Source organism: Pocillopora damicornis, chromosome 12, assembly GCF_964200805.1.
Source record: "Pocillopora damicornis chromosome 12, jaPocDami1.2, whole genome shotgun sequence".
NCBI lineage: Eukaryota > Metazoa > Cnidaria > Anthozoa > Scleractinia > Pocilloporidae > Pocillopora > Pocillopora damicornis.
Genome location: NC_142681.1, coordinates 3,493,083 through 3,518,470, shown reverse-complemented (window position 1 = coordinate 3,518,470; position 25,388 = coordinate 3,493,083). Strand labels below are relative to the sequence as shown.

General features: G+C 39.6%; 1 protein-coding gene and 1 long non-coding RNA gene across 2 annotated transcripts in view; both read left to right on the top strand.

The window, feature by feature from the left end:
• LOC113684172 (dynein axonemal heavy chain 10) overlaps positions 1 to 14,887 on the top strand; it is a 43,998-nt gene extending 29,111 nt beyond the window's left edge. Inside the window, exons 44-64 of the mRNA XM_089190090.1 lie at positions 75 to 314; positions 1,128 to 1,325; positions 1,975 to 2,306; positions 2,505 to 2,670; positions 3,103 to 3,255; positions 3,504 to 3,721; positions 4,545 to 4,914; positions 5,282 to 5,417; positions 6,063 to 6,306; positions 6,403 to 6,532; positions 6,727 to 7,000; positions 7,571 to 7,830; positions 8,022 to 8,360; positions 8,783 to 8,983; positions 9,385 to 9,494; positions 10,118 to 10,313; positions 10,691 to 10,847; positions 11,497 to 11,870; positions 12,428 to 12,595; positions 13,169 to 13,495; positions 14,246 to 14,887. Of these exons, the coding sequence (XP_089046216.1) occupies positions 75 to 314; positions 1,128 to 1,325; positions 1,975 to 2,306; positions 2,505 to 2,670; positions 3,103 to 3,255; positions 3,504 to 3,721; positions 4,545 to 4,914; positions 5,282 to 5,417; positions 6,063 to 6,306; positions 6,403 to 6,532; positions 6,727 to 7,000; positions 7,571 to 7,830; positions 8,022 to 8,360; positions 8,783 to 8,983; positions 9,385 to 9,494; positions 10,118 to 10,313; positions 10,691 to 10,847; positions 11,497 to 11,870; positions 12,428 to 12,595; positions 13,169 to 13,495; positions 14,246 to 14,392 (4,740 nt within the window). The 3' untranslated portion in view covers positions 14,393 to 14,887. The remainder of the gene's footprint in view (positions 1 to 74; positions 315 to 1,127; positions 1,326 to 1,974; positions 2,307 to 2,504; positions 2,671 to 3,102; positions 3,256 to 3,503; positions 3,722 to 4,544; positions 4,915 to 5,281; positions 5,418 to 6,062; positions 6,307 to 6,402; positions 6,533 to 6,726; positions 7,001 to 7,570; positions 7,831 to 8,021; positions 8,361 to 8,782; positions 8,984 to 9,384; positions 9,495 to 10,117; positions 10,314 to 10,690; positions 10,848 to 11,496; positions 11,871 to 12,427; positions 12,596 to 13,168; positions 13,496 to 14,245) is intronic.
• A 1,179-nt stretch (positions 14,888 to 16,066) lies between these two features.
• On the top strand, positions 16,067 to 21,362 carry LOC149036115 (uncharacterized). Its single transcript, XR_016181819.1, has 3 exons — positions 16,067 to 16,340; positions 20,725 to 21,034; positions 21,081 to 21,362. It is a non-coding gene; the product is annotated as an uncharacterized LOC149036115 (long non-coding RNA).
• The last annotated feature ends 4,026 nt before the right edge of the window (positions 21,363 to 25,388 follow it).

Sequence of the window (25,388 nt, the reverse complement as noted above, 5' to 3'; positions counted from 1 at the left end):
ATTTGAAGAACAGACTATTTCATAGCTTGGTTTATTTAAAAAAAGTATATTCCTTTTCTTTTTCTTCCCTTCAGGTTCGTGATGAGGCAAACAAAGCCGGAGTACCACCTGCACGGGAATCTATTTGGCAGTACTTTGTTAACAAATGCGCAAACAATCTGCACATCGTTTTAGCCATGTCACCCGTGGGAGACACATTGAGGACACGATGCCGCAACTTCCCTGGTCTGGTCAATAACTGTAGTATTGACTGGTTTACAGCATGGCCACAACAGGCACTCCATGCTGTGGCCTCAGTATTTTTGGGAGAAAACGTAAGTTGACGAGAGCCGTAGACAACTCTATGATAATGCCTTTTACAGGGTACGCATGACCTTGAGCAAAATATTTTCCGTCTGGCCCTCCCACTCAGTCAATAAGTGTATTGTACATCGTATTCACATTGCAATCTGCTCAATGACTTCATGGTGTTATCTTCTTGGGCAAAACTTTTAAATCTCGCGGTGCCTCCTCTACTCAGGAATATTAATGGGTACTGGTGAATTGTCAGGGAAGCCTGATGCAATGGGAAGGGAGGGAAGGGTAAATTTGCAATGTATTGACCTCCCATCCAGGGGGTAGTATCAGTACTCCTAGTCGCTTCATCCTAAGGAAACCGGGATAAGGTCCGGCTAGATGGGCCACTTGGCTTGAGTACAGACAGAAATTGTATGTGGAAGTAAAAAATTTCAGGGTTGTTTAGTAGTCAAGGTATTTTTCAAATCCTGTTTTTACCCTGAAAAGTTGACAAGCTTGTTGTGCGGAGTAATTCAATCTTTAACCCTTTGACTCCCATGAGTGACCAAGACAGTATTCCTCCTCTCAACATCAACACAAAATCAAGTGGTGGGACTGAAGAAGAATACAACGAGGGGATTGTTAGTTGATCCAATACTAAATTCTCTGAATAAGTATAATAAGAAATGTATGGCAAGGAGAATTAGCGATGAGATCTTGGAGAGAAAGGGTTAAAGTTCTCTCTAATTTTTGAGGAAAGTACCAAAACAGTTTTTTACAGGTTATTCTTAAAACCTGAATGACTCCTCTTCACCAACCTGTTGAAACTTGTTACTTTATTTTTTCTCCAGAACGACAAGATACCCGATGAGCACCGTGAAAATGTTGTGAACCATGTGGTGTTTGTGCATCAGACTGTCGGCGTGTACAGTAAAACATTCTTGCAGAAGCTGAGGAGAGTTAATTACACCACACCAAAGAATTATCTGGATTTTATCAACACGTACAACAAACTGTTGGAGGAGAAAGACAAGTTTGTCTTGGAACAGGTTAGCTTCACGTTCACGTTCACGCAGCTGTCTGGCCTGTGGTCTGCAATCACGCCCTCATTATTCACGCTGTAGGACGCACGTTTCTCCGCCCGCGGGAAGATGTAAGACGAGTGGGGGGGGGGGGGGGAGGTTTTGCTGGGGGTCTGGACCCATTGCAGATCTCTCGCCACCTCCTCGCGTTGCTCAAGGTGTTATGCTTCCCCTAGGGCGAAAAAACGCTGGTGCTGAAGCTCTGATAATGAGGAGCTGCTCGCTGACTGCTAGCTATCATGTTGTGCTTTAGAAGAATAACATGGCTGGATTCAATGAATGGAGACTGTATGAAACGAAACAAAACTTTTCCTTCTTCCCTTCTGCAGAGGATGTTATGATATATATTCACGCGTTATTAAGCATATTGATTTGAACCAGGGGAATAGAGTAATTTCCAACTGAGTGTTGAAATTAACCCGGGATGGCTTTGGAAAAAACTTGGAAATCTTTTCAAGAACTTTTCAAGTCTTTGATAAGGATAGTTTTTCAGGTGTCTACGAATGTCTTATATTGTTCGATTGTAACGATTACATACCAAATCAGTTATCAAATTATTTTGCTAGTAAAGGGTGATCGCGTGTTTCTCCAAACAATATTTCGACTTTTGCTTTAGTGTCATCGTCTTGACGGAGGCCTTAGCAAATTGCTGGCCGCAAGCGAACAGCTGAAAGAACTGAATGAAAAGCTGGAGATTCAGAAAGTGGCGGTGACAGAGAAAAGCGAGGCCTGCGAGAAACTGCTCTCAGAGATTCAGCGTGCCACGGAACTAGCAAACGAGAAAAAGGCCATGGCGGTTGGAAAGAGAGAGGAAATAGCCGAACAGAACAAGGAGATCGTTGTCGAGAAAGCCGAGGCTGAGGAAGCTCTTGCCCAGGCTCTGCCTGCGTTAGAAGAAGCTAAACTGGCTTTGCAGGATTTGGACAAATCTGACGTCACCGAGATCAGGTACGTGTTTTAACGTGCTACCCAGAGAGGGGACTGAAAAAATAAACAAACATGGGACGGCCTTAGTAAAAACTAGTTTCTCAATATTGAATCGCTGTTGCGAAATGATTAATTAATTATTTATTTCGCTTTCTTCTTTGTAATCGCATGAGGAATTGTACTCATGATGGTTATCAACTCTTCGTTTTCCCTCCCTAGATCATTCGCTAAACCCCCTCGCGCGGTACAGATGGTATCAGAGTGTATCGTCGTAATGCGTGGTTACAAAGAGGTATCATGGAAACAAGCAAAGGGAATGATGTCTGAAGCAAACTTCTTGAAGAGCTTGACAGATATGGATGTGGATGGCATCACAAGCGCTCAGGTAACGGGTAGAGATTAAAGGTTATTTTCCACTGGCTGAGTGAAACGAAACAAGTGGAGAAACGTAGGTCTTTTTTTTACCCACCACTTGGGGTCTTAAGTTATACTTAAGTTACACTATATAATGATTCAGTGTCATAAAACACTAATGATTACAACGGACAATGACAGGAAAGGTAACAATGACAAGAAGCAAGCGCGCAAAAGTGCTAGTTAACATCTGGCATTTCATTGTATTGTATTGTATTGTATTGTATTGGTTGAAAAGATGGCCGAACGTGCTCGACAATTTACAGAGTAAAAAAAGCTAAGGCGATACTGAATCACGATCAAATAACAAATTTGCGATAGGGCCAAATCATGGCGCTTCCAATTTCCATCGAGTTTTATTATCTCTTCTCTCCTCCTTTAATTAACCGTGGCATTCCTTTAGGTGCGTCGCGCCCGTGATATGTTGAAGGAGATGAACATCACAGTGGAAGAGATGAGAGAAGTCAGCAAAGCAGGAGCTGGATTACTCAAGTTTGTGGTGGCCGTGCTTGGCTATTGCTCTGTTGCAAGGGAAATCAAACCAAAGAGAGAGAAGGTAGGTGTTGAGGAGATGATCCACAAGGTTGTCCGAGACAAATCTAACCCATAATAGAAGTAATTGGTTTACGTCCCTGTGGAAGGAGCGTGGGCTTATATCTTGGACAGTGGCTGGTAACTAAGCTTAGAAGAATACGTAGTGTAACAATCCTATAGTGGGTCTACACGAGACCCTCTATATCGCACTTAGGAATTGTTATCAGTCTTTGCGAAGTGTGATGAGCTCTGTATCTTCTTGCATCACAGGTGGCTAGGCTGGAGAGAAATTACCACCTGAGTAAGCGTGAATTGGAGAAGATTGAGAAAGAAGTGAAGGCTTTGGACGAGGAACTGAAGAATCTTGGGGATAAATACGATGCCGCCATGAGAGAGAAGTCGAGTTTACAGGAAGAAGCGGAAATTATGGAACGGCGCCTGATAGCAGCTGATAAACTCATATCTGGTCTGGGATCTGAGAAAATAAGGTAAATGACCTGAGACCTCTCATTGCCTGAGGGTGATTCAAGACACGGTCTTTAAGATAGCAGATTGTATTTTATGTTATAAGCACAGCATAGCTCTAAAGGCTGGTTTCCGCAATCGTCGAAGGCGAAGTCGGAGTTATTTTCATCGGCGTAGAGCGATATAATCCGATGATTTTTATCAGCTAAGTTGATAATGTCAATTGGGCAGCGTGAAGCTGACGTTGCGAGCGGCATGCCCTCGTCCCTCGCTCCTTAGCCCTTCCTATTGGCTCTGACGATGGGCTAACGCTCGTAACATCAGCTTTAGAAAGTCCTTGCGGTGGCCAATTTAAATTATCAATTCATTGTATCAAACCAAATTATCCAGTTCTACTCCACACCGACGCAGCACCGTAGTTAGAAACGTACTCCCTTTATTTACATAGAGAATAGATCCTGCTCGTGTTTCTGTCACGCGTGACCTATGCACCGCACCAAGTTGGAGTTTCCAAGTGAAATCGAAAGTTGTAAGCCAAAGTATGGCCTGAGAACTCGCATTATGACTGGTTGGTTCTTCTAATTCTGCTTGCGACTTTGAAAATCTAGTTTACACTGGATCGTAGTCATTAATGGAATTGGATAAAAATGGAAATTTTCTGTTTGCCTCCGATTCCGTTAAGCTTGCGGTTCCGCTTAGGACTCCAATTTTCGATTTCTCTTGGAAACTCCACCTTGTACTCCAGCTACTACTCCTTCGCGAGTGAAATCCAGGCTTGGAAGGTGTTCTTAGGTGATATACAATCTTAAGTCTTTGATGAACCCCTTCTTATGTCCCCTCTCTCAGATGGACGGAAGACCTTGAAGAACTAAAGCGTCAACGAGTTCGTTTGCTTGGAGACTGTCTCTTGGCCTCGGCCTTCCTCAGCTATCTGGGAGCCTTCACTTGGGACTTCCGATATGACATGTATCGGGGGGAGTGGGAGAAAGACGTCCTGAATCGAAACATCCCCGTGAGTCAACCCTTTCGGCTGGACACCTTCCTCACTAATGATGTGGAGATCAGTCGATGGACATCGGAGGGGCTCCCTCCGGATGAACTGTCGATCGAGAATGGTATCCTGACCACCCAGGCCAGCCGGTATCCACTGTGTATTGATCCACAGCAGCAGGCACTGAACTGGATCAAGAAGAAGGAAGAGAAAAACAATTTAAAGGTGAGATGTGCGTTTGTGTCAGTCGGATGCTCGGCAGGTTTTCGCTTTGTGAGAATTTTCAATCATGATATTTCAGTGTTTGAGTAGCCTTATCTTCTTAACTCTGTAATATGCCTTTCGCTTCAGAGATCTAATAGCTTATTCTTGCACCTGGCAAACATACATCTCTCTTTGTTGGATATTCCTGAGAATTTGGTGTCTGATCACCGTCGGAAGACAAAATTTCCAAGTTGATGATTTTCTGATTTCTTTATACCATCTGTTGGGCAGTTTTTGAAAGTTGTAAGAATAGTTTTTAATTTCATATCTCTTAGATGTGAAAGCCATAACTAATTTCATCATCATTTCTTGTTGCTTTATCTTGTAGGTTGTTACTTTCAACGATCCAGATTTCCTGAAACAGCTCGAGTTGGCCATCAAATATGGCTTCCCCATTTTGTTCAAGGACGTTGACGAGTACATTGATCCGGTGATCGATAACGTACTGGACAAGAATGTTAAAGGTAACAATAAAAAGAGAAAAAATACTCTAAGCGATGAAATAACCTTGTTACTACTGCTGTCAGGCGATAAAAGTACTTCTCTTGTATGTATTTATTCGATACTTACAACAGCCCTCTAGACAAAGAAAGCTCCTAGAGGAGAAAGAAAAGATTCTGTATTGTTGGTACGACCGTATATTCTCGTAGAGTCTGATTTTTGATCGCTTGCTCTCGAAATTTAGTCACTAAACAACGGCCTATCAGATGCTGTGCATTACTCTCTCCTTACCTTTCGTCATAAAAAACGTCCTCAAAACTTTTTTTCGGTGGAACAAGGACGTCATTTTCAAGGGGTACAAATGACTTCGGTAATTGTTTTATTTGTAGAGCAGTTTTCAGTTGACCGTCGAAAAACCAAAACCAAAGTAAACCAAAGGAAATTCAAACTAAAAACAGGCGAAAAACTTAAAGCGCGGAAAAACGCGAGTGACCAAGTCGCCATTGGTGTTAATTTTGCGTCTGATTGTTTTAAAGGATAACGGAAGTTTTCCAGACCAATCACAAAGACAAGTAAAGTACAAATAAAATAATCCCTGATTACTACGACTCTCAATGACAAATTTCTGTATGTACTGCGACAATGTTGTTGTATTTTTTTCCTATCAGGCGAGCCTGGCCGCGAATTCGTTGTATTGGGAGACAAAGAAGTGGATTATGACCCAAGTTTCCGTCTGTACCTGAACACAAAGCTGTCCAACCCCAAGTACACACCCACACACTTTAGTCGTTGTATGGTTGTGAACTACACAGTGACTATGAAGGGACTTGAGGATCAGCTGTTGAGTGTTATTGTGGGATTTGAGAGGAAAGAGCTTGAGGAACAGAGAGAAAGACTTATTCAGGAAACCAGGTGAGTTGTTCCTGAGCACCAACGATAGTTGGACATATCGCTCTCTAGTGTTAAAAACGAGTCTTATTTTCATGGTGTTGTAACATTTTGTTTTAGTGATAACAAGCGCCTGCTGAAGGATCTTGAAGACACGCTTCTTCGTGAGCTGGCTACGTCGCAGGGTAACATGTTAGATAATGTTGAACTTGTTCAAACTCTAGAAGACACCAAGTCAAAGGCTGTTGAGGTAATAATCTCGTTTGATTTCTTTCATTGAATTTTAATCAGTCCGAGCTACTCCCACAGTTAGCATGGAATGGACTTATCACTGTTTTACATCCTCTTCTTCGGGCGGGTCATTATGCTGTTCGTCTTTCATCCGATATTACTCAAGTCTCTATTCCCCACAAACGTCTTACTGAATCTTTTTGTTCTCTCCAGGTCGGTGAGAAGCTCAAGCTTGGCGCCAAAACAGCAATCGACATCGACAAGCTTCGCGATGGTTACAGGCCAGCGGCAAAGCTAGGAGCAGTTCTCTTCTTTGTGTTATCAGAGATGTCAGCAGTGAATTCTATGTACCAGTACTCTTTGGCTTCCTATTTGCAAGTGTTTGACTTGTCTTTGAGAAAGAGCTTACCAGATTCCATTCTGCCAAAACGACTCAAAAACATCATGGACACCCTCACTATGAATGTGTACAATTATGCCTGTACTGGTAAGGGTATACCTCATGACGACCTATATGATACACTCAACCCTTAAACTTTCAGTAGTGATTAACATGTAACTCAGTTCTCCCCACAATATCCATACTTTTTCCAGCAAACAGGTGATGAGAATCTTCAGACTTATCAGATAGAGGTTGTTCTCTTGATCGAACGCCAAATTTTCGTAACCAATTTACAAGGAAATGTGTCGCAACTAGAGGAGAGAATTTATAAATAAAACTTGGAAGTAAAGGGGGTAATAGTTTTTACCTGGGAGTAACAATAAATCGTGTGCTGTGATGATGGTCCGGATGAAAGTAGTCCTGAAATGGAGTGTTGATAACGACAGTCACCGACGTTTTGACAACCTCGACAGAAGTTATTTTCAGAATTCAGGCCATGAGCTGTTTATCGATCGAATGTTTAAGTTTTGGAGCATTGGTCATTTTTTTCCCGAATACTATTGGCTGGAAGGGTTAAATGATCCTTACAGTTTCTTTTCAAAGGAAAAGGAAGAAGGATCGTTTTGTATTCAACAACATTGTTTATCACGAGTATCTGTATGTTTTAATCTTTAGGTCTGTTTGAACGCCACAAGTTGCTCTTTTCATTCCAAATGACCATCAAAATTATGGAGGCAGACGGAAAGCTTAACCCCGAGGAGCTGGATTTCTTCCTCAAAGGCAACATTTCTCTTGAAAAGAGTTCTCGCTCCAAACCCTTCCCTTGGCTGCCAGATCAAGGCTGGGAAGACATACAGAGACTCATGACTGTGACTCCAGACGCTTTCAGTTCACTGGCGGATGACATAGAAAGGAATGGGAAAGACTGGAAGGAGGTATGACGGTCTAATTACCCACGCTTACTTTGATGTATATTTGAGCTTGACTGATCCGAATCCTTTAAAACTTGTATAGAAAATACTGGCCATAGTCTGGGTGCCATAGAGTCGTCAACTCTACTTAAAACGCACATAAATGAAAACATTATTTCAAGGTTGGATAATACCTCCATTTCATTTCTCTTTAGTGGTGTGACCAAGATGCACCAGAATCCGCCCCTTTTCCTGGTCGTTACGAAGAAAAACTGACAGACTTTCAACGTCTTCTTCTCCTGCGCTGTTTCCGTGTGGATCGAGTTTATCTGGCCATCACGAACTTCGTGACTGGCAGAATGAGTGAGAAATATGTGACGCCGCCTGTGATCAGTTTTGAGGCGATATTTGAGCAGTCCAACCCGTTCTCTCCAATAATCTTCATTCTCAGCCCCGGCTCGGACCCTGCTAGTGACTTGATGAAGCTGGCTGAGAGATCAGGTTTTGGTGGAAATAAGTTGAAGTTCCTTGCAATGGGTCAGGGACAGGAAAAGGTAACACCATTGATTTGCCTCCATTTGTTGTTGTTTTTTTAAATTTTCTCATCATTAAGGGACACACAAGCAGAGATGAGAAGGACAAAGTATATACATTCTCTTCTTTCCCAGACACCCTTCCCGCCGTTCCCTACGTGGCATGCCACTCCGGCTGACTCGATTCTTGTCCCTTGCGACTCTTGTAACCGATAATGGGCGATATGAGGATGAACGAGTCAGAAAGGTCTTATTAAATTGTTTCCAGGGTTTTAGAAATTGCAAAAGCTGCTTATGATAAATTTTAAATCTAATCTTCCTTTTGTATAGTTGTCCGATTTCGGTTCGTCCCATCTGATCTCGCACATTTCTGAAAGATTTCGAATTTAATTATTGTATGACGTAAACCACTTCAATATTCTTCACTCTCTTTGCATTTGCAGTTAGCCCTGCAACTGCTTGAAACAGCGATCGCTCGCGGCCAGTGGCTGATGCTTCAAAACTGTCATTTACTGGTAAAGTGGTTGAGGGAACTTGAAAAAGTCTTGGAACGGATCAGTAAACCGCACCCTGATTTTAGGCTCTGGCTCACCACGGATCCTACGCCGGAGTTCCCTATTGGGATCCTACAGAGGTCCCTCAAGGTAAGATGATAAGTATTTGCAAGGAATCACCACATGATGTTTTACGAAACCTTTGAGGTATGTAGAGGAGGTGCAGTCCATTATGGTTTCATGCTAGACTCTTGGTCGAAAGATCTTAGCTTAAGCCCAGGCTTAGATTGTGAGCCAGCTCTCATTATTAGCGCTACGACACGAGCTTTGCTTAGCCCGCGAGCAAGTCTAAGTTCTGGAGCAAAGCAAGAGGTCTGATAAGGAGAGACACAATTCTTCTAGATGCTTCGTGTTTTAGAAACTAGGATAAGCCCAAGCGGTGCGAGCCTCTTGGTTCGCGGGAAACACTTGAATTTTTTTTTACTTTTAGAGCCATGCTGACAGTTATTTCTTAACATTTCTGTCTGACTTGCATAAAACACTTTTTTCAGGTTGTTACTGAGCCGCCGAACGGTCTAAAGCTGAATCTTCGCAGTACCTATCACAAGATTACCAACCAGGCGCTTGCTGACTGTCCTCACCAGTCCTTCCCACCGCTTGTGTACGTCAGAAATTGTATTTATTTACAATAAAAGCGCGCGCGAGGATCGTGGGGGTCATTTGATGGGATACTTCTCTATATTATTCATAAAGTGACTGTAATATCATTGAAGAGGTTTTAATTATTAGTATCACACTACGAAAGTCAAGTTTTCAAAGCATGTGTACCTTCCCGAGTTTTGCTCTGGATTCATGATGTCTTTTCTGGCCTGTCAATTGGGCAGATTAATTTGGTGACCATTAACCCTGTGACTCCCCTGAGTGACCAAGACAGCATTTCTCCTTACAAAATCAATACAATATCAAGCAGACAAGTGATGAGAAAAAACGAAAATATCAATTAGGGGATTAGTGGTTGATCCAATACCAAATACTCCAAACTAACATCATAAGAATTGTATGTTAGACAGTAAGGAGAATTGCTGATGAGTTATTGGTAGGTAGGAAAGCAAGAGCCCATAATAATCACACAGTAAGAACAGGTTGGATTTCAACGACATAGAGTATGATATCTCTCTTGGCTGTCGCGGAATTTTTTTGCTTCGTTTATCAGACCTTTAGATTGTTGTGGTTTCAATTTATCTGTGGATGTAACAGAGAACCGGTTTTTTGTCTGCTAATTAGGTATGTGCTGGCATTCTTCCACGCTGTGGTACAGGAAAGACGAAAGTACGGGAAAATTGGCTGGAATATTGCTTATGATTTCAACGAGTCAGATTTCCGAGTGTGTATGACTTTACTGAACACTTATCTAACTAAATCACTGGAGAGTCCTGACAAGAGGATACCTTGGGCCAGTTTGAAGTATCTCATTGGCGAGGTGAGTCATTATTGACAAATTGAATCAGAGAAATATGGGTTTCGCCTTGTTAAAAAAATAAATAAATACCATCTTTCGTCTATTACTTACCGACACGAACCTTCCGACATTGCTCGCCCTGGCAGTATGCTGGACGTGTGTCATACAAGAACCTTCTAATGGCCTCACTCACCGCCGCGTTTTCTGTTTCTCAGTGGTAGAGCATCAGAGCGCGGAATCCGAATGTCTATGTCTTTGTCTCACGTTCGGGACAAGACGAAAAACAAATTTATTGATTTCACCATCGAGCTTAAAAGTAACCATCTTTCCTATTTTAATAAATTGGATTTGTTGTAATGAGAATTTAATTTGTGGTGTTTTTCCTTTTTTTTCTGTAGGTCATGTATGGTGGACGGGTTATCGATGATTTTGATCGCCGCGTAGTGAAAACTTACATGGACGAGTACATGGGCGACTTTATATTCGATACCTTTCAGCCATTCCACTTCTACATGGGCGAAGAGGTGGATTACTTCATTCCCAAACCTGAAAAAGGTAGATATCAATCTCACTTCATTTCTGTACCTCGTCCCTTTACTGCTAACCTGTCCTCTCTTTGGAATTATTCCGTCAGTTCAAGACCCTGATCGTTTTTGTCAGTTTGGAAACTCTTCGGTTAGCCTTTTACCATTTTAGTTGTTAAAGAGGCGTGGTTGAACAGGCTGTTTGAAAGCCTAAAGTGAAACAAACTGCTCTAATCTTTTTTTTTTTTTTTTTTTTTTTAAACAAGGGTGACGTCAATGAGATCATAGTCGACGTTTCGATAGTACAAGGCCAACTTACAAATTCGAAAGCATTATCTCTCAGTATGTGCACAATGATTATTCAATTTGGCGGGCCATGTTTCACTGTACAGCCCGCTAAATTTAAAAGTTTGTTTGAACCGAAATCTTCTTCCTCTATCGGTTAAAACCCAGGAATACAAGAAATATCTTATTAACCTCGTTTTCACAGTCTGTTCTATGATTTACGGACCCTCGTTTTTGCCGCTCAGATTTGTAGCGCAAAAGCTTCACTTTGGATCATCAATCCGTGCGAAGTCTGTAACTTGCATTACGCACCTTGAACCCAGTTTGTAAGAGAATTTATTCAACGTTTAAGTGCGTAACACAGAATAATGTATCAAAACTTTTTACTATTTTAGATGCTCCGGAGTGTAACCGAGACTTATACGTGGACACCATTGAGGATTTGACCCTGTCTAACACCCCTGACGTCTTCGGTCTGCACCCCAACGCGGAGATTGGTTACTACACTCACTCAGCCAAGGACATGTGGAACCACTTGGTGGAGCTGCAGCCTCAGACCGGAGGAGAGTCAGGAGGCATCAGCCGGGAGGAGTTTATAGGCAAGATCGCCACGGACATTCAAGGCAAGCTACCTCCTCTCTTTGATGTGGATCGGGTCAGGAAGAACATCACAGACATCACGCCGACTTATGTGGTGTTACTGCAAGAGCTGGATCGGTTTAATGTCTTAATCAGGAAGATGTCAACTTCGCTTATCAACCTTCAGAGGGTGAGCAACTGCAACTTTTTTCTAGTGGACACTCAAAAATTAGCGCACATTCGGAAAACGTTATTCCAGATATTTAACGTTCTCAAATTTAACATTCAGTTGGTGCACAGCGATCCAGAATCACAGACGTTATCCGTTATTATCCAATTTTAGATGCTATTGTTTGCTTTTGGACGTTAATGTCTGATTTTGAACGCAAGAGTCTGAATGCCGACACCAGTTTCCGACTCTAGACACTAGTATTCGATTTTAGGCACGAGTGTCAGATTTTAGACTTAAATGTCCGATTTTAAACACTAGCGTTCGATTTTGGACACTTGTGTTTGATTTTAAACACTAGTGTCTGTGTTTAAGGCCAGTCTTAAAACTACCGTCTGATTTAAGACACTAGTGTCCGATCTAGATGACGTTAAACTGACAAAAATTAACTCCCTGTACTCTTCGTGCCTGTTTTAATTATCGTTGGCCGCAAATGTTTAACTTATATTGTACTATTGTTTCGGTACCCTTTTAATCAGCTGTGTATTCATTTAAAATATGGTAATTCTCTATACCAGGCTCTTGCGGGGGAAGTAGGAATGAGTAGTGAACTGGACGAAGTGGCACGTGCTCTGTTCAATGGTCAGCTTCCTAGTATTTGGCGTAAGCTTGCTCCAGCCACACTTAAATCGCTCGGCAACTGGATGGAGCATTTCCTCAAACGCCTCAGCCAGTACAACAAATGGGTTAGTAGTCGTCTGACACCTTTGATTATTAACATTTTGATATTAAATTAGAGTTTCAGCTATTTATTATGGACTGGCTCGTATGAGCACTTAAAAGAAGTTGCTGGTGGGGTGTCCGTGAATTTGACTACATTTATTTTCTGTGGAGAAGAGTAGAGTTCGTCTCAACCAATCAAATATCAGGGTCCTTAAAAGCTCGCATATTTGTTTGATTGTGTTCGAGTTGTTCGTTTTGTTTTTTGTATTTTGTATGCGCGCTCCTTGCTTGCATTCTCTTGCTTACATTCTCTTGCTTACGGGAAATCTGTTGGGCGATCTGAACAAATCAGGTTCGTTACGAGCTCATTTGCTTGTTTCCTTTTATTTTTATTTGTTTTGTTTCCCCACTGACTCGGAGAATATATTTTGTGATCATTTATTTGTATGTTATCCATTCAAGAAGAGAGGACTCGCTTACCAGGAAAACAAAACCCGATTTTTATGTAGGAATCACCAAAAATAGTGTAGATTGCCTCAATGCAGGAAACCTTTTCTGATAACTATTGGGACAAATTCTCATTTCTCTTGTCATAGGTGAATGACGGTGAGCCCGCAGTGATCTGGTTATCCGGGCTACACATCCCGGAGTCTTATTTGACGGCCCTTGTGCAAGCCACCTGTCGTAAGAACGGCTGGCCCCTGGATCGGTCCACACTGTACACCACAGTTACGAAATACAAGACCGCAGAGGAGGTCACCGAGAGGGCACATTCTGGCTGCTTTGTGAGTGGACTTTACCTGGAAGGTGCCTCTTGGGACTTAGAGGCAGGGTGCTTAAGAAGACCCAAACCGAAGGTTCTTGTTGAGGAGCTGCCTGTCTTGAAAGTGATCCCAATTGAGGGACACAGGCTCAAATTACAGGTAAATAGAAATGTTTTCCGGTGCGTAGTGGTCTTTGAACCAGTAGCTTAATGTTCATCCTCTCCCAAAGGGTTTGCGTTATTTAGCAGTTGAAAGCTAAAGCAGTATTGTTTATCTTATTATCCGTGCGACGCCCGTGCACGCTTTTATTGAAAAACAAATCTCCGTATGAGAGCCGCGTGCGAAAGGGCCCCGCCGTAAAAAGCCTTAAGGGCCAGGGTACGGTTCTGCAGAGGAATGCATGAAGAACGGAAAACAGAGAAAGATCGTGGTCATATGATAAAATGTTTATGGACTGATTTAGGTTCAGCTGGTTGGGAAAATATTTGGCTCTCGGTTACCGTTATTACTTGTTCTCCCACTCAGCTTATGATAAAATATTTGTTTCAAGTTCATTGTTTGATTCAGTTGATCCTTCTTTCTAAGGGGACCCTTGTGCGTACAAATGTGTTCCTTGATTTGAGGTTTTCCTTCAATGTTAATATTAGATTAACAGGTAGGGGGACGTACCTGCTTCAGTTAGGACTAAACTTTGTGTTTCTAGAGTAGAGATTTCCACTGAAGAGAGGTTTCCCATCACAGTTGCTTTATTGTCCTTGTCGTGCCATTCCGAGTCTAGTTTTTGGTCAAAAGTGAGCGTTTGCATGTCTAATTTTCCGATCTTTTCCTTCTAATTCCCGTTTAGCAACTACGCTTACTATAACTCAAGTGTAAGTATACAATATCTAATTTTTTCCTTCTTTTTTGTAGAACACATACCGCTCACCCGTATACACGACATCTCAGCGTCGTAACGCAATGGGAGTGGGACTGGTCTTTGAAGCTGACCTGGCCACTCATGAACACATATCTCACTGGGTATTACAAGGTGTTTGCCTTACACTCAACTCCGACTGAAAGCTTCTCTTGTTAAACTGTTAAACTCGCCTCCAAAATTAAAACCCTGTGACTAGTGAAACTCGCCTCCAAAATTACAACCCTGTCACCGGTGAATTTGGTTTACCTTCGTCTGTTCTCCTGTGTGGTTTGTTTCCAGGATGGCTGAATGTAGTATCGTTGTTTTAGGTGCCTGATCTTATTCTCTTTTTCAGGCGGTTCATATCACATTGTAGTTTTTAGGAGATCAAGTCGAGAAAGCCTAATATAAGCTTAATCGATTTAGCTTTAGTGAATGAATTTTTGTAAATAGCAGAACCGTTTTCCTTACCATACTTTTCATTCGCACCCAAACATTACTCGTAATATCATTCTCCAAGTTGTAGTTTTTCTTGAGTGAAAAAATAGAAGAAAAACAATTTAAAAATGATTTTGTTGGACGTGTATGATGAGTGCATTTTCAAACGTTTTTCTTAATAAAATTACTTCATTTTTCCTTTGAAAAAGGCTCTCAAATCTGTTTTCCTGTACTGTCTTTGCGTGCAGTCCGTAAGACATTTCCCCGCATATTCATACCGGAAATAGAGGGAAAGGATTTCAGTTCATGGTAACTATTATTTGAAATAAACTACACTTTGGCTTGCGGACAATGGATGATGAAATGTTATTCTCACAGGCGAAATTCAATTTGAGAATTTTTCGAGCTTTAAGTACATTAGGGAGCGAGGCAATTTCCTCGTTTTCCAGTGACTTCGTAACGCATTTGATAATGTCGGCAAACCACTGTCTGAGGGACACAGGGATAAGCCTTCATCGAAGCCTGAATTTTTTTTGGCTTATTTATCTTTGTTTTCTTGACCTCTAGTTAACTTATGGATAGAAATTCGCTCGTGATACATAGGGCCAAGTTGTTTCTCCCTTACTGTCCTTATTTCAGCCGTTTTCAAAGATTTTTTTTTCTCGATTCCTGGAAGTTATTTGGAAGCATTAGTTAAAGTCAGTAACTGAACATTCATTTGAAGATGATAGATGTACGTTATGCTCAAGTGTCCGTCAGTTGAGGTCTCTACCAATCTAAAATGCGCGGATGGTAACAGATTCCAGTATAACAGTATTTCATGGAGCTGATAGGCCATTTTAGAGTTGTTTACTTCGTTGCCAAGCCTTTGACTTGGAGTGAGGCTGAAGGTGACCTTGTTTCGATAAGGACAAAATAATTTATATGTAAAAAGAAGCAAAAATGTCACCCTTAGCCTCACTCCTGTTGAAAGGCTTGGCAACTAAGCACGTATCTGTAAAATGGACTATTGTTGTTTCTACGAAACTAAAGTGCTCTTTCATTTTCCCCGCAATTTTTTTCTTTCCAGGTTAAAATATTTAGCGCTTTAGAACTGAGTGTCCTCATAGACGAGTCTTTGCTCAAGGAAATACCTGCCAGTGGTCAATTTTAATCATACAACACGAAGCACTAAGCGTGGGGAGCAGATTTGCATGTCTAATAAAGTACCTAGTACATGTGTACGATTATTTTAAACCAATCACCTACCGAGGTTAATTACCCTAAGTTTTTCTGTGGCTTTGTTCACATTGCGTATGAGTTTGAGATAAAATCGCTCAGTATTTGCATTTCAAAAGAAGAAGTGGGTGGTTCCCGCTAGAAACACAAAAATATTCATTTGAATAAATCACTGCAAATTAACATTGAATTATTCATCTTCGATCGACAACTAACAAGCATGGCGGACGAGTTCAAAAAGTTAGCGTGGTTTGTGGTTTTTCTTTGGCAAAGAAAGCTCCTAACTCTGTGTTCTTGTCCTTGGAAGGAAAAGTGATGTTGGGCACAAGATTAGCACAAGAAAAAGTAGATTTACGGTTTCAAAGAAGTCAGTCTTGGAACAACAACTGCTAACACGTGAATCTAGGAGAGTCAAAGATTTGTTCTGTTGGAAATACAGTGGAGGCATTAAAGGTAAGGGATATCAATGAATTAACAAAGCTTGTTTTATTAAACAGCCTGTGCATTTTACAATTTATAGATATTTTTCGTTGGTGGAAGTAGCTTTTGGTTTGATAAAGAGGACACTGTGATTATTCATCACAATCATGGGGAGGGGGGAGGGAGAGGGATCGGGAAATGTTCATGGGCAATTCCATTCTGCTTTTTTTCTTTGAGTAGTGGGGCTAAGGTCACTCTGAAATGTTGGCAACTAAGTTAAAATGCTAGAAGCCGAAATTTGTATTAGTTGTGTTACATCAGCGATTGATTCTGTTGTTGCTTTGTTTTTTTACTTGCCATATAATACATCCTTTGCTGATCACCCTTGTTCGCCTCCTCCACCCTCTTCTGGGGAGTATAGTTGCAAATCCTTTTTCGTCTCGGTCCATAAAACGTCAAAAATAACGTAGCCATATTTACACTAAACTTTACTTCCGCACGAAAGCCTTAAAAACACATTGATTACAGTCGTCGTTAGATTCGGTCTAAAAGCTACTTTTTAACTCGTGAATTGCGCGCATGCGCAAGAGCGAGTTATAGATACGATGTGGGGAATAGCATTCGCTCGCTCGCTCGCTCGCTCGCTCGATTGGTCGATTCCTGTAAACTTTTTTTAGATTTTAGGCTTTTGAGTGCATTTTATAGTTTTTGGCGAGCAATAAACAGACGAAATGGCGACCTTTGTTGCTAAGAATAGTGGTGGGGTGAAAAAGAAGCCAATGATAATCTTAAAAGAGTTTTTTTTTTCGTTTTAGTTTCAACAAGCGGCGCCAGCGACTGGCAGGCATGCAAGGATTCACACTGAAATAACAGAACAACCTTCGTTTTTCATAAAATTGTAATTTACAGTCCTTGAACTTGAAAACAATCCGAAGATTCATTGAAAATATCACTTACTGCGAAGCGCTCGGAGTTTACAGATGTTCAAAAGCTTTTTCTGTTATAGCGTGAGATTGAGGAAAAAATTGATCATTACGTTTCGTCGCGTGTGTTTTTCCTGTGAGAAGCAACAAAAGATGCCGGCGACTGACGAAATAAGAAGTCAACACGAAAATCAGATAACACCTAAACAAACAATTTTAGCTACCGATTTTCAGTGAATTTTTAAAGAACAATTTTCTTTTAAGTTTCAAGACAATTTGAAGATTCAACATACAAACAACGTACTAAAATGCGAAAGTTACACACCACAAAATTGATAAATAGGCCTGAAATGAAATTCTATCTTGTTATTGATCATACGTTGCCTAGCACGTGACCTAAATCTACCCTGGCGGAGATCCAAAATGACGGTGGCAGGCTTGGCTCAGTTATATCACTCAAAACTCGTTCCCGTTTGTCTCATTTGATAAAGAGGGAATCGTTAATGTTTTCATTAAGACAGTATTGCCTTGATTTTCTAATATTTACAACGAAAGACAGTAAATTTCACTTTTCACCCACATTTACTTCCAACCTTTTCTTTTGAACCAGAAACAAAAATGATAGACGTTTATAACACATGACATCATCCACCTTGTCAAATGTAATAGCATGATCATTTCAATTGTAATGCCTTCTTATCCCAACGTTACTTTGTTTCTCTGCTACATTAGCGAACACTGAACTACTGCTCGTACTCTAGATATGACAATCAACCACAAAATTCCCTAAACCAGATAACATTAAACATAATCTAAAAAATCATGTGTCAATTCACGAGTTTGCTCACAGAGCACTTTGATTTTTTTCTGTAACAGTCAGTCTAACGTCAAGCGTGATTCAGGATAGCTTAGGGTGATTCCTCAGGAAAAAAAATGTTATTGAGCAATTTTTATCAGACTTTCCTTAAATGTTCCCTACCAACGCTTATTTCGGAAAATTTCATTAAGAAGGATAGGTGACAGTGCTTGTTTGATAGATATGGTAGGCTAATCTTACCCCATCTATGCCTGTGCTGGCACTAATCGCGCGCGTCATTTCATCGATTCACGGTGAATTTTGCGGTTGCTGGAAGCAAAAGTTTTTTTTAAAGCAACGCTTAAAAAAATCGAGAGGTAAAAAAGTCTTGAGCGTTTGGAACGATTCAGTGATATATAATTTGTGGAAAAAGAATGCAATTTCAAGGGACATCGACGCTGAACGTTCCTCGAGTCGTTCTTTCATGGTCAAAATTTGCATCCTCGAGTAACGGGCGTCTTGCGCGCTTTTCCTCCAATGAATAAATTTTTTGAAATTTCTCCGATTTGAAGGGGATAATTTGCACAACGAAATTATGCAATAATAACTATGTCACCACGCTCGTTCAAGAGCTAAAGACCATTGTTTCTCTTTACCTGGTCCATTGGTTGAAAAACAATGCCGTATTCTTGGAATGCACTCGCTTATTCTGCTGATTATGTGATTTCCATGCGCAGTACAGGATGCGCAGTGCAATACTGAGGAATCACCTCAAGGCGATTTTTATTTTTCCCGTAAGTAATTTTTTGTTTGAGCCTTTTTAGTAATTGTTTAACCCAGTGAAACGAAATCTATGTGAAGCCCAAGAAAAGCAACAACAACACCAATAACAAATATACATGCAATGATTCAAACCATGGTAATCTTCTTTATCAAGTGAGTCGTTACTGATCTTACGGATTGTCAACTTTTTCAAAGCGTTTGACAAATTTACGAGGTGAACAGCTAAGATGTTTCAAACACCTTGACGTTTTGCTTTGCAACGTCATGACGAAAACGTAGGAGCCACTCCCTTGTTGGAAAACCAAACCCATCGTCAAATTAAAGGAATGTCATCAAATCATTTTCGGCTACAAACTTACCAATAGTTTATTCTTGCTTTCCAACGAAAAGAAAAGCTTTTGTCTTGGCCATTTTTGTTCAGTCTTCAGGAGGCGTCTCGGGATAAAATGAATTCCTAGTTCGTTTTGGTCAGTTATTCATATCAAGAAATGGCCCATTGTTCCGGGTCAACTTTTTCATTAAGTATCAAACAAAAGTCCTGAGTAATTGGTAGTCCTGAGGGACTTTGGCCGAAGGGAGGCGGAAAAGCTCGTAACTGATCGAGAAAATTATCGGAGTGACAATTTTGCTGCACTGGGGGTGAAGTGTCGAGGTGTATGGACAATAAGGCATTATTAATTTTTTTAATTCAAGAAAGCTAACGGTGGTGTGATTAATTTCAAAACCAATTCTTTAATGTATCGATCGTACTACTGCAGCTCCTCGAGCTTTCCCTCAGAAATAGTGTATAAAGATTATTCAATTACTTCTCAACATTTTTTCGTTATTTTTATGACATTTAAATTTGTGATGGTAACATCAAGACCCCTTAGAAACACCTTTAATTTTCACTTTGCTAGTATGAATAATGGGGTCGGAGACCCCTGTTTTTATCAATGGATTGCACTCAACACATCAATATTTATCAATCTGGAACATTTTGAGCATGCAGTTCAGAGTCATCCTTATATCATCAAGAAACATATTGCAAATTTGATTTACCAAATAACTGGTGTTTTTCAAAATAATGAAATCATTATGAGGCACCTTGGATTGACGATGAAATGTTTTTCCTACCGTGGAATTGTTTGGAGTGTTTCCAGCACAGAGAGAGAAAACAGTTGAAGTTATTTGGTAGTATGAAAGTGATATTGACGGGTTTCATTGAAAACATAAGGTCTAAGTTCATTATTTGACATTGGGACTGGTTTCCGTATAATTTCAGGGGAATCTGCATAGTGCTAACTCGCAAGTTTCGAAAAGATTTTCTGAAATTCTCGCTCTGTATTCTAATAAAAAAAAAAACACTTCAAAATTCAACATTGATATTCATTGACACCTCGTGAATTTGTAAAACATTTGATTTCCATCTTCTTTTACTTTTGCACGTAGATGTTCGGCTTCTCATGAATAGCGAAAAGAGTAATTTGGATTTCGTCTTATGGCGTTAAAAATCAGAAAACAAAAAGGCAAATAAAGAAACAAGGCTACTTACGGTTATAATAATATTGTATTAGAATTCTTTTGCGGCTCGTGCATTTGTTGTTCTGCAAAGAAATTTCCACAACCTTCTAGAAGTAAAATGTTTATTCCAACTGGGCTTATAGCAATCTGCATATACGGGTTTCATGTTTTCGTAATCTTTTAAAACTATCAACCTATTGATTGGGTATGCAGACGAAACTAGTGAGAGTGTTTCAGCGCAAAGTATAAATGCAAAAATGTAAGGAAATTCGAAAACTGTTGAATTTTAAAAGTTGTACCTTGTCAGTATGATAAAATTCATGCTTAATCACATTTGCTAGATTATTTGAATGTAAAACTAATTGTGTTTGATTCATTTGTTGATTGTTTTTGTTTGTGTTATTTTTTACAGATTGCTGGATAACAGAAGTCGGAGTCAATCATAAACACTTTAGTGTGATGATCTTCCAAGTTAAAGAGAAGCGTAAAGCAGAGGTAGAAGACAAATTTTTACAACAATCCCCACTAAAGTCAACTTTCAAGCTAAGTTCGTCACATTTCCAAAAACCTTTTTTCTTATCGGATTGTACCAAAGTTGAATCAAGTAAAAGTCCAGTAAAACAAAATTGCTGCGATTTTCTCTCTGTTCTTTGAAAGATTTTTCAGCAAAAAATTCGCTTAGTTAATGCTAGTCAACTTTTTTCATCAAGACTATTTCCTAAGTAATACCCGTTCAATTTTGTTTATTTTTCCCGCCAAAAAACTTAGAAAAATACGCATGCGCCGGGGTTTTTTTTTTGAAACTCTGTGAGTAACATCTGTTTAAAATGGCGTAATTTTCCCGCCAAAAATACGCATGCGCCGATTTTTTTTTCGTATAATATAAATAAAGGATATTTTCAAGTTGTGTATCTCTTTTTCAATAAAAGTCGATAAACACTGCAATGTTATTAGCAATCTTTATTTTATTCTCAAATTCAATAAACAATACCAGTCTTTTAAGTTCGAATTCTTTATTCTCTTCAAATATTTTTTAATTAGTTAAGTGAGTTTCCATAAAATAATCAAAAAAGTGTGGAGAAAAATTCGTTCAAATATATACCAAGACTTTTGGCGGGAAAATTTAGATCAATTTGCACAGAGTTTCCCCTAACAACATTTTCGACAAAAATTCAAAATGGCGTCCCTTAAATTTTACGCCAAAATTTTTGTGAACATCACCTTGTGCAAAAAAATTTCATACAATAATTTAATTTTGAACTAATTTCTGATAGAATTTTTGAGGAACAGCTTCCTCACCGAAGTATTTAAGTGTTTGACTTTTTATGTACAAGGTGATTTGTACTCTAACGATAAGGAACATGGCAAGCTGAATTTTCCTTGTTTCTTGCAAACTGTTTTCTTCAAGATTTCTAATTTCCTTAGAATACCTATGAAAATGCCTAAGCTTGCCATGTTGCGATTAACAAGACCTTTTTCAGCCATTTAATTCGTTGTCTTTCCCGCACAGGACGAATTTGATGTAAACTGGTCAATAATTCGAGCCAAATAAATTTTTATCAACAACCAAAATGATCGTGAAATATATTTTATCCTTTGGGCCAAGTTAGCTGTTTTTCCTTTTTGATCAAAAATTGATCAAATAATTGATTGACTCCAGGTATCTTTTTCAAGTTATTTCAACAAGATTTTAGTTGAACCTAAGTAACAAAATTGTAGGCTGAAAGAGGTCTCTGTATGTTACAAATGATAAGATAAAACCGCAAGGGCTGGTTCAAAGTAGACGATTATCAAATAAACTTATCTTTCAAGTAGTGTTACATTCGACGAAAACACTTTGTCACCAGTTATACAGACCACATTAAGAGGTCTAAAACTCTAATCATCAAACTATTTCCTTATTTTCTCTTTTCACCAGATGAGCAAAGGAAATGTCCTATTCGTTAAAAGCTCTGAACTTTTACCAGAAACTTCTACAAGACAAACATAACTGAAAAAGGCTTGGTAAATTTCCTTGCGCTTGAGTTTCTGATTTTCGATGCAGTTTTTGTTGATTGTTTAAGCACTAGAAAGGGGCAGTTGTTTGTTTAATGGAGAACTTGCAATTCAACAAAGTATTGCTTTTCGTATAAACGATCAATTTTGTGGTCTGTATTACTTGTAAATTAAGAACAGCTTTGAGAATCCTTTGAACCAGACAGTAGGTTTTATATGCTTAAGTTTTTTTCTTAAGGTCTTACATCGTCAACTCGGTTGCTTTATGTCAAAATCAGGTCAATTTGAAGATGATGGTTTTCTTTCGTCAACTTCCTGGTGTAATGTAGACCAGTCTCGATTAGCTGTAAAGTTGTACGAGATGTCGATGTTGTAGGATGATTTTTCTAACAATCTGTGGACACATGTTGGTTTTGTACACTTTCTACTAAAATTTTTATCCTCTTCAACATTTTTTTTTTGTGACTGGTTATGTCAATGTTCTGTCAGTAAATGTATCATTTTATCACGACGGTAAGTGTATCGTAACCAAGGTGGTGTCGTTTCGCTATTTTTTTTTCCAGTAAAACAAAACTTTCCAATTTACACTTTGATTGCCACTGTTCTCTTGTCCATTATACAAATATTAGCGAAGCAAATGTGTGAATTTTTTTTTGGTGGCACTGACCGTTGGATGAATTCTAACACGTTTTCCAAGTAAAGATAAATTATCGAAAGCCAGAACAATGAATACAATATTGTTTCATGAATAAACGTTGCTTTGACAACAAAAGTGAAACATTGTTTTGAGAAAGATGTGAATTATTTTGTTCGCACTGTTGTCTCTTTAAAAAGCCGATCTCTGCTCATTTTCACTTTCAAATTTTTTTCCTAAAATGTCATTGCTTTCAGTGCCACCTTAAAAAAAATCCATCTTCACTTGGTGGCTGCCGTCGCCCTAAGTTTGAGTCTTTTTTCGCGTGAATCGCCACTCACCTCACTCCCCCTTGGCACTTTACCGTTTTACTTAAGATTCTATTCTGATCTTTATTACTCTGGTTTAATATAAAATCAAATTAAATTCCCTGGTAAATCTAGAAATGTTGGCAGCCACCATTTTCACTAGATTAGAACAATTTCAGAGATCTTATCTTTGCAGTTTCTTTTGCTTTCATTGATTGCAATTTCTCCTCCTGTATTCTGTGATCTTTAGTCTTCTTCATCTTCTTCATGTCTTCCTGCAACATAAATAGGCAATAAAATATTGAGTCGGTTGGTAAATTTTAAACTTTCCAAATCATCGCTGATGGCAAATGAGTGTGGAAGGGGAGAGGTGAAACGAGCTTTAAGTGTGATAGAATTCGAGAGGCAAGAACGACGTTCACAGTGGCTTCACGGAGTACATTGTTGAAGCTGTTTTTGAAAAGCTCTGCCACAATTCGCCTGCAGGTCAGGAGTAGCCTTGAACACAGGATTTAAACGCACGTGGCTGCGTTCTACGTGAATCTCATGCGCCATCGCCGCATATTTTCGAAACTTAACTAATTTCAAGCAATTTCCTTTAAAAGGTATGCAAAGTCTTTCGTTTAACTAACGACTAAGGTCAGTTTCTTTTACTTAGGCATTAACACGATCGACCCGAGTTGCTCGAAGTCGGAGGCAAAACATGAAGCGAGCCGAAAGTGTACTCCTTCACCGACTAGTTGTTTCTACCTTTAGAGTCTGAGAAAAACATTAAAATGGCAATCACCAAGGAACAACCGAATGCTTACCTTCAAAGGTCTTCCAAGCGCGAGTCCAATTCCAAGAGCAAGCAAACTCTCGGCGAAATGTGTCGTTGTAGTAACACGTCCTCACCCGTCCACGACCTGTTTGGTTTGAGAAAACTTTACAATTTGCTATGAATATTGAATATGAGTCAGACCAATCAATGATGGATACGTAACAATAATGACGCGAATTCTGTTCACACGCCCTAAAGGAGGCCTATCAGATACTCCCTTTGAAAGAAAGGTTAGTCACTTGGCGTGTTACTCATTCTTCGACCAAGTTACCGATGTATTTCAAAAAATTGGACTCCAAAAAATATATAAATCAGGTTATAGCGACATTCAACATACACAATTAAAGAGATATCAAATGAAAAAAGCAAGTAAACGACCAAAAAAAAAAATAAAATAAACAAGTGGAATGAAAAAGAAAATTGGCATGCTCCTCTCTCCCAGCTTATTTGCGAAAGTAAATCACCATTATATATAGACTGTTTAAAAGCCAGGTATAAAATGAGAAATTAAACAAATCTTCCAAAAAAAAAAAAAAAAGATTAAAAAGGTAAAGGAAAACAAAAAAAAACAAAAAAAAAAACCGGCAAGTTCCCCGGTACAGGATCTCCATCCTGACTGGGACCGCTTTCGCGGTACAATGCTCTACCCACTGAGCTGCGGGGAACTTGCCATGAAAGGAGAGCAAATTTTAAGATTATATGTAATAAGTGGACTATGTCCTGCAAGAAACAAGTGGGCGAAGATTCTGAGGAATAAGTGCTTCGACTCTAAGATAACATCGCTACAAAAACTACTTTGCTTGATTTAATGATATTAAAACCTAGCAGTATTCCGATGCATGTCCTCAATTTAATAGCAGAGGAAAAGGGTAAACTTGCCAATAAATGGAAGACAAACTTCTGTAGTGTAATGAAGGGAAATATGAGTATACAAAAACACTCCAAACTATTTTTAAGCTTGGTATAAAAGGGAAGTTAAATAAAACATTAAAAAAAAAGGAAAAAAAAAAAAAGGAAAACGGCAAGTTCCCCGTGTCAGGATCTCCATCCTGACTGGGACCGCTTTCGCGGTACAATGCTCTACCCACTGAGCTGTGGGGAACTTGCCATGAAAGGAGATCAAATTTTAAGATTATATGTAGCAAGCACAGTATGTACTGCAAGGAACAAGTGGGCAAAGATTCTGAGTAAAATGTGTTTTGACTCTAATATGACTTTACTGCAGAAACTATGTTTCTTGATCTATTAATGTTAAAACTCAGCCGTGTTCCGATACATGTCCTCAATTTAAGAGTGTAGGGAAAGAGTAAACTTGCCAA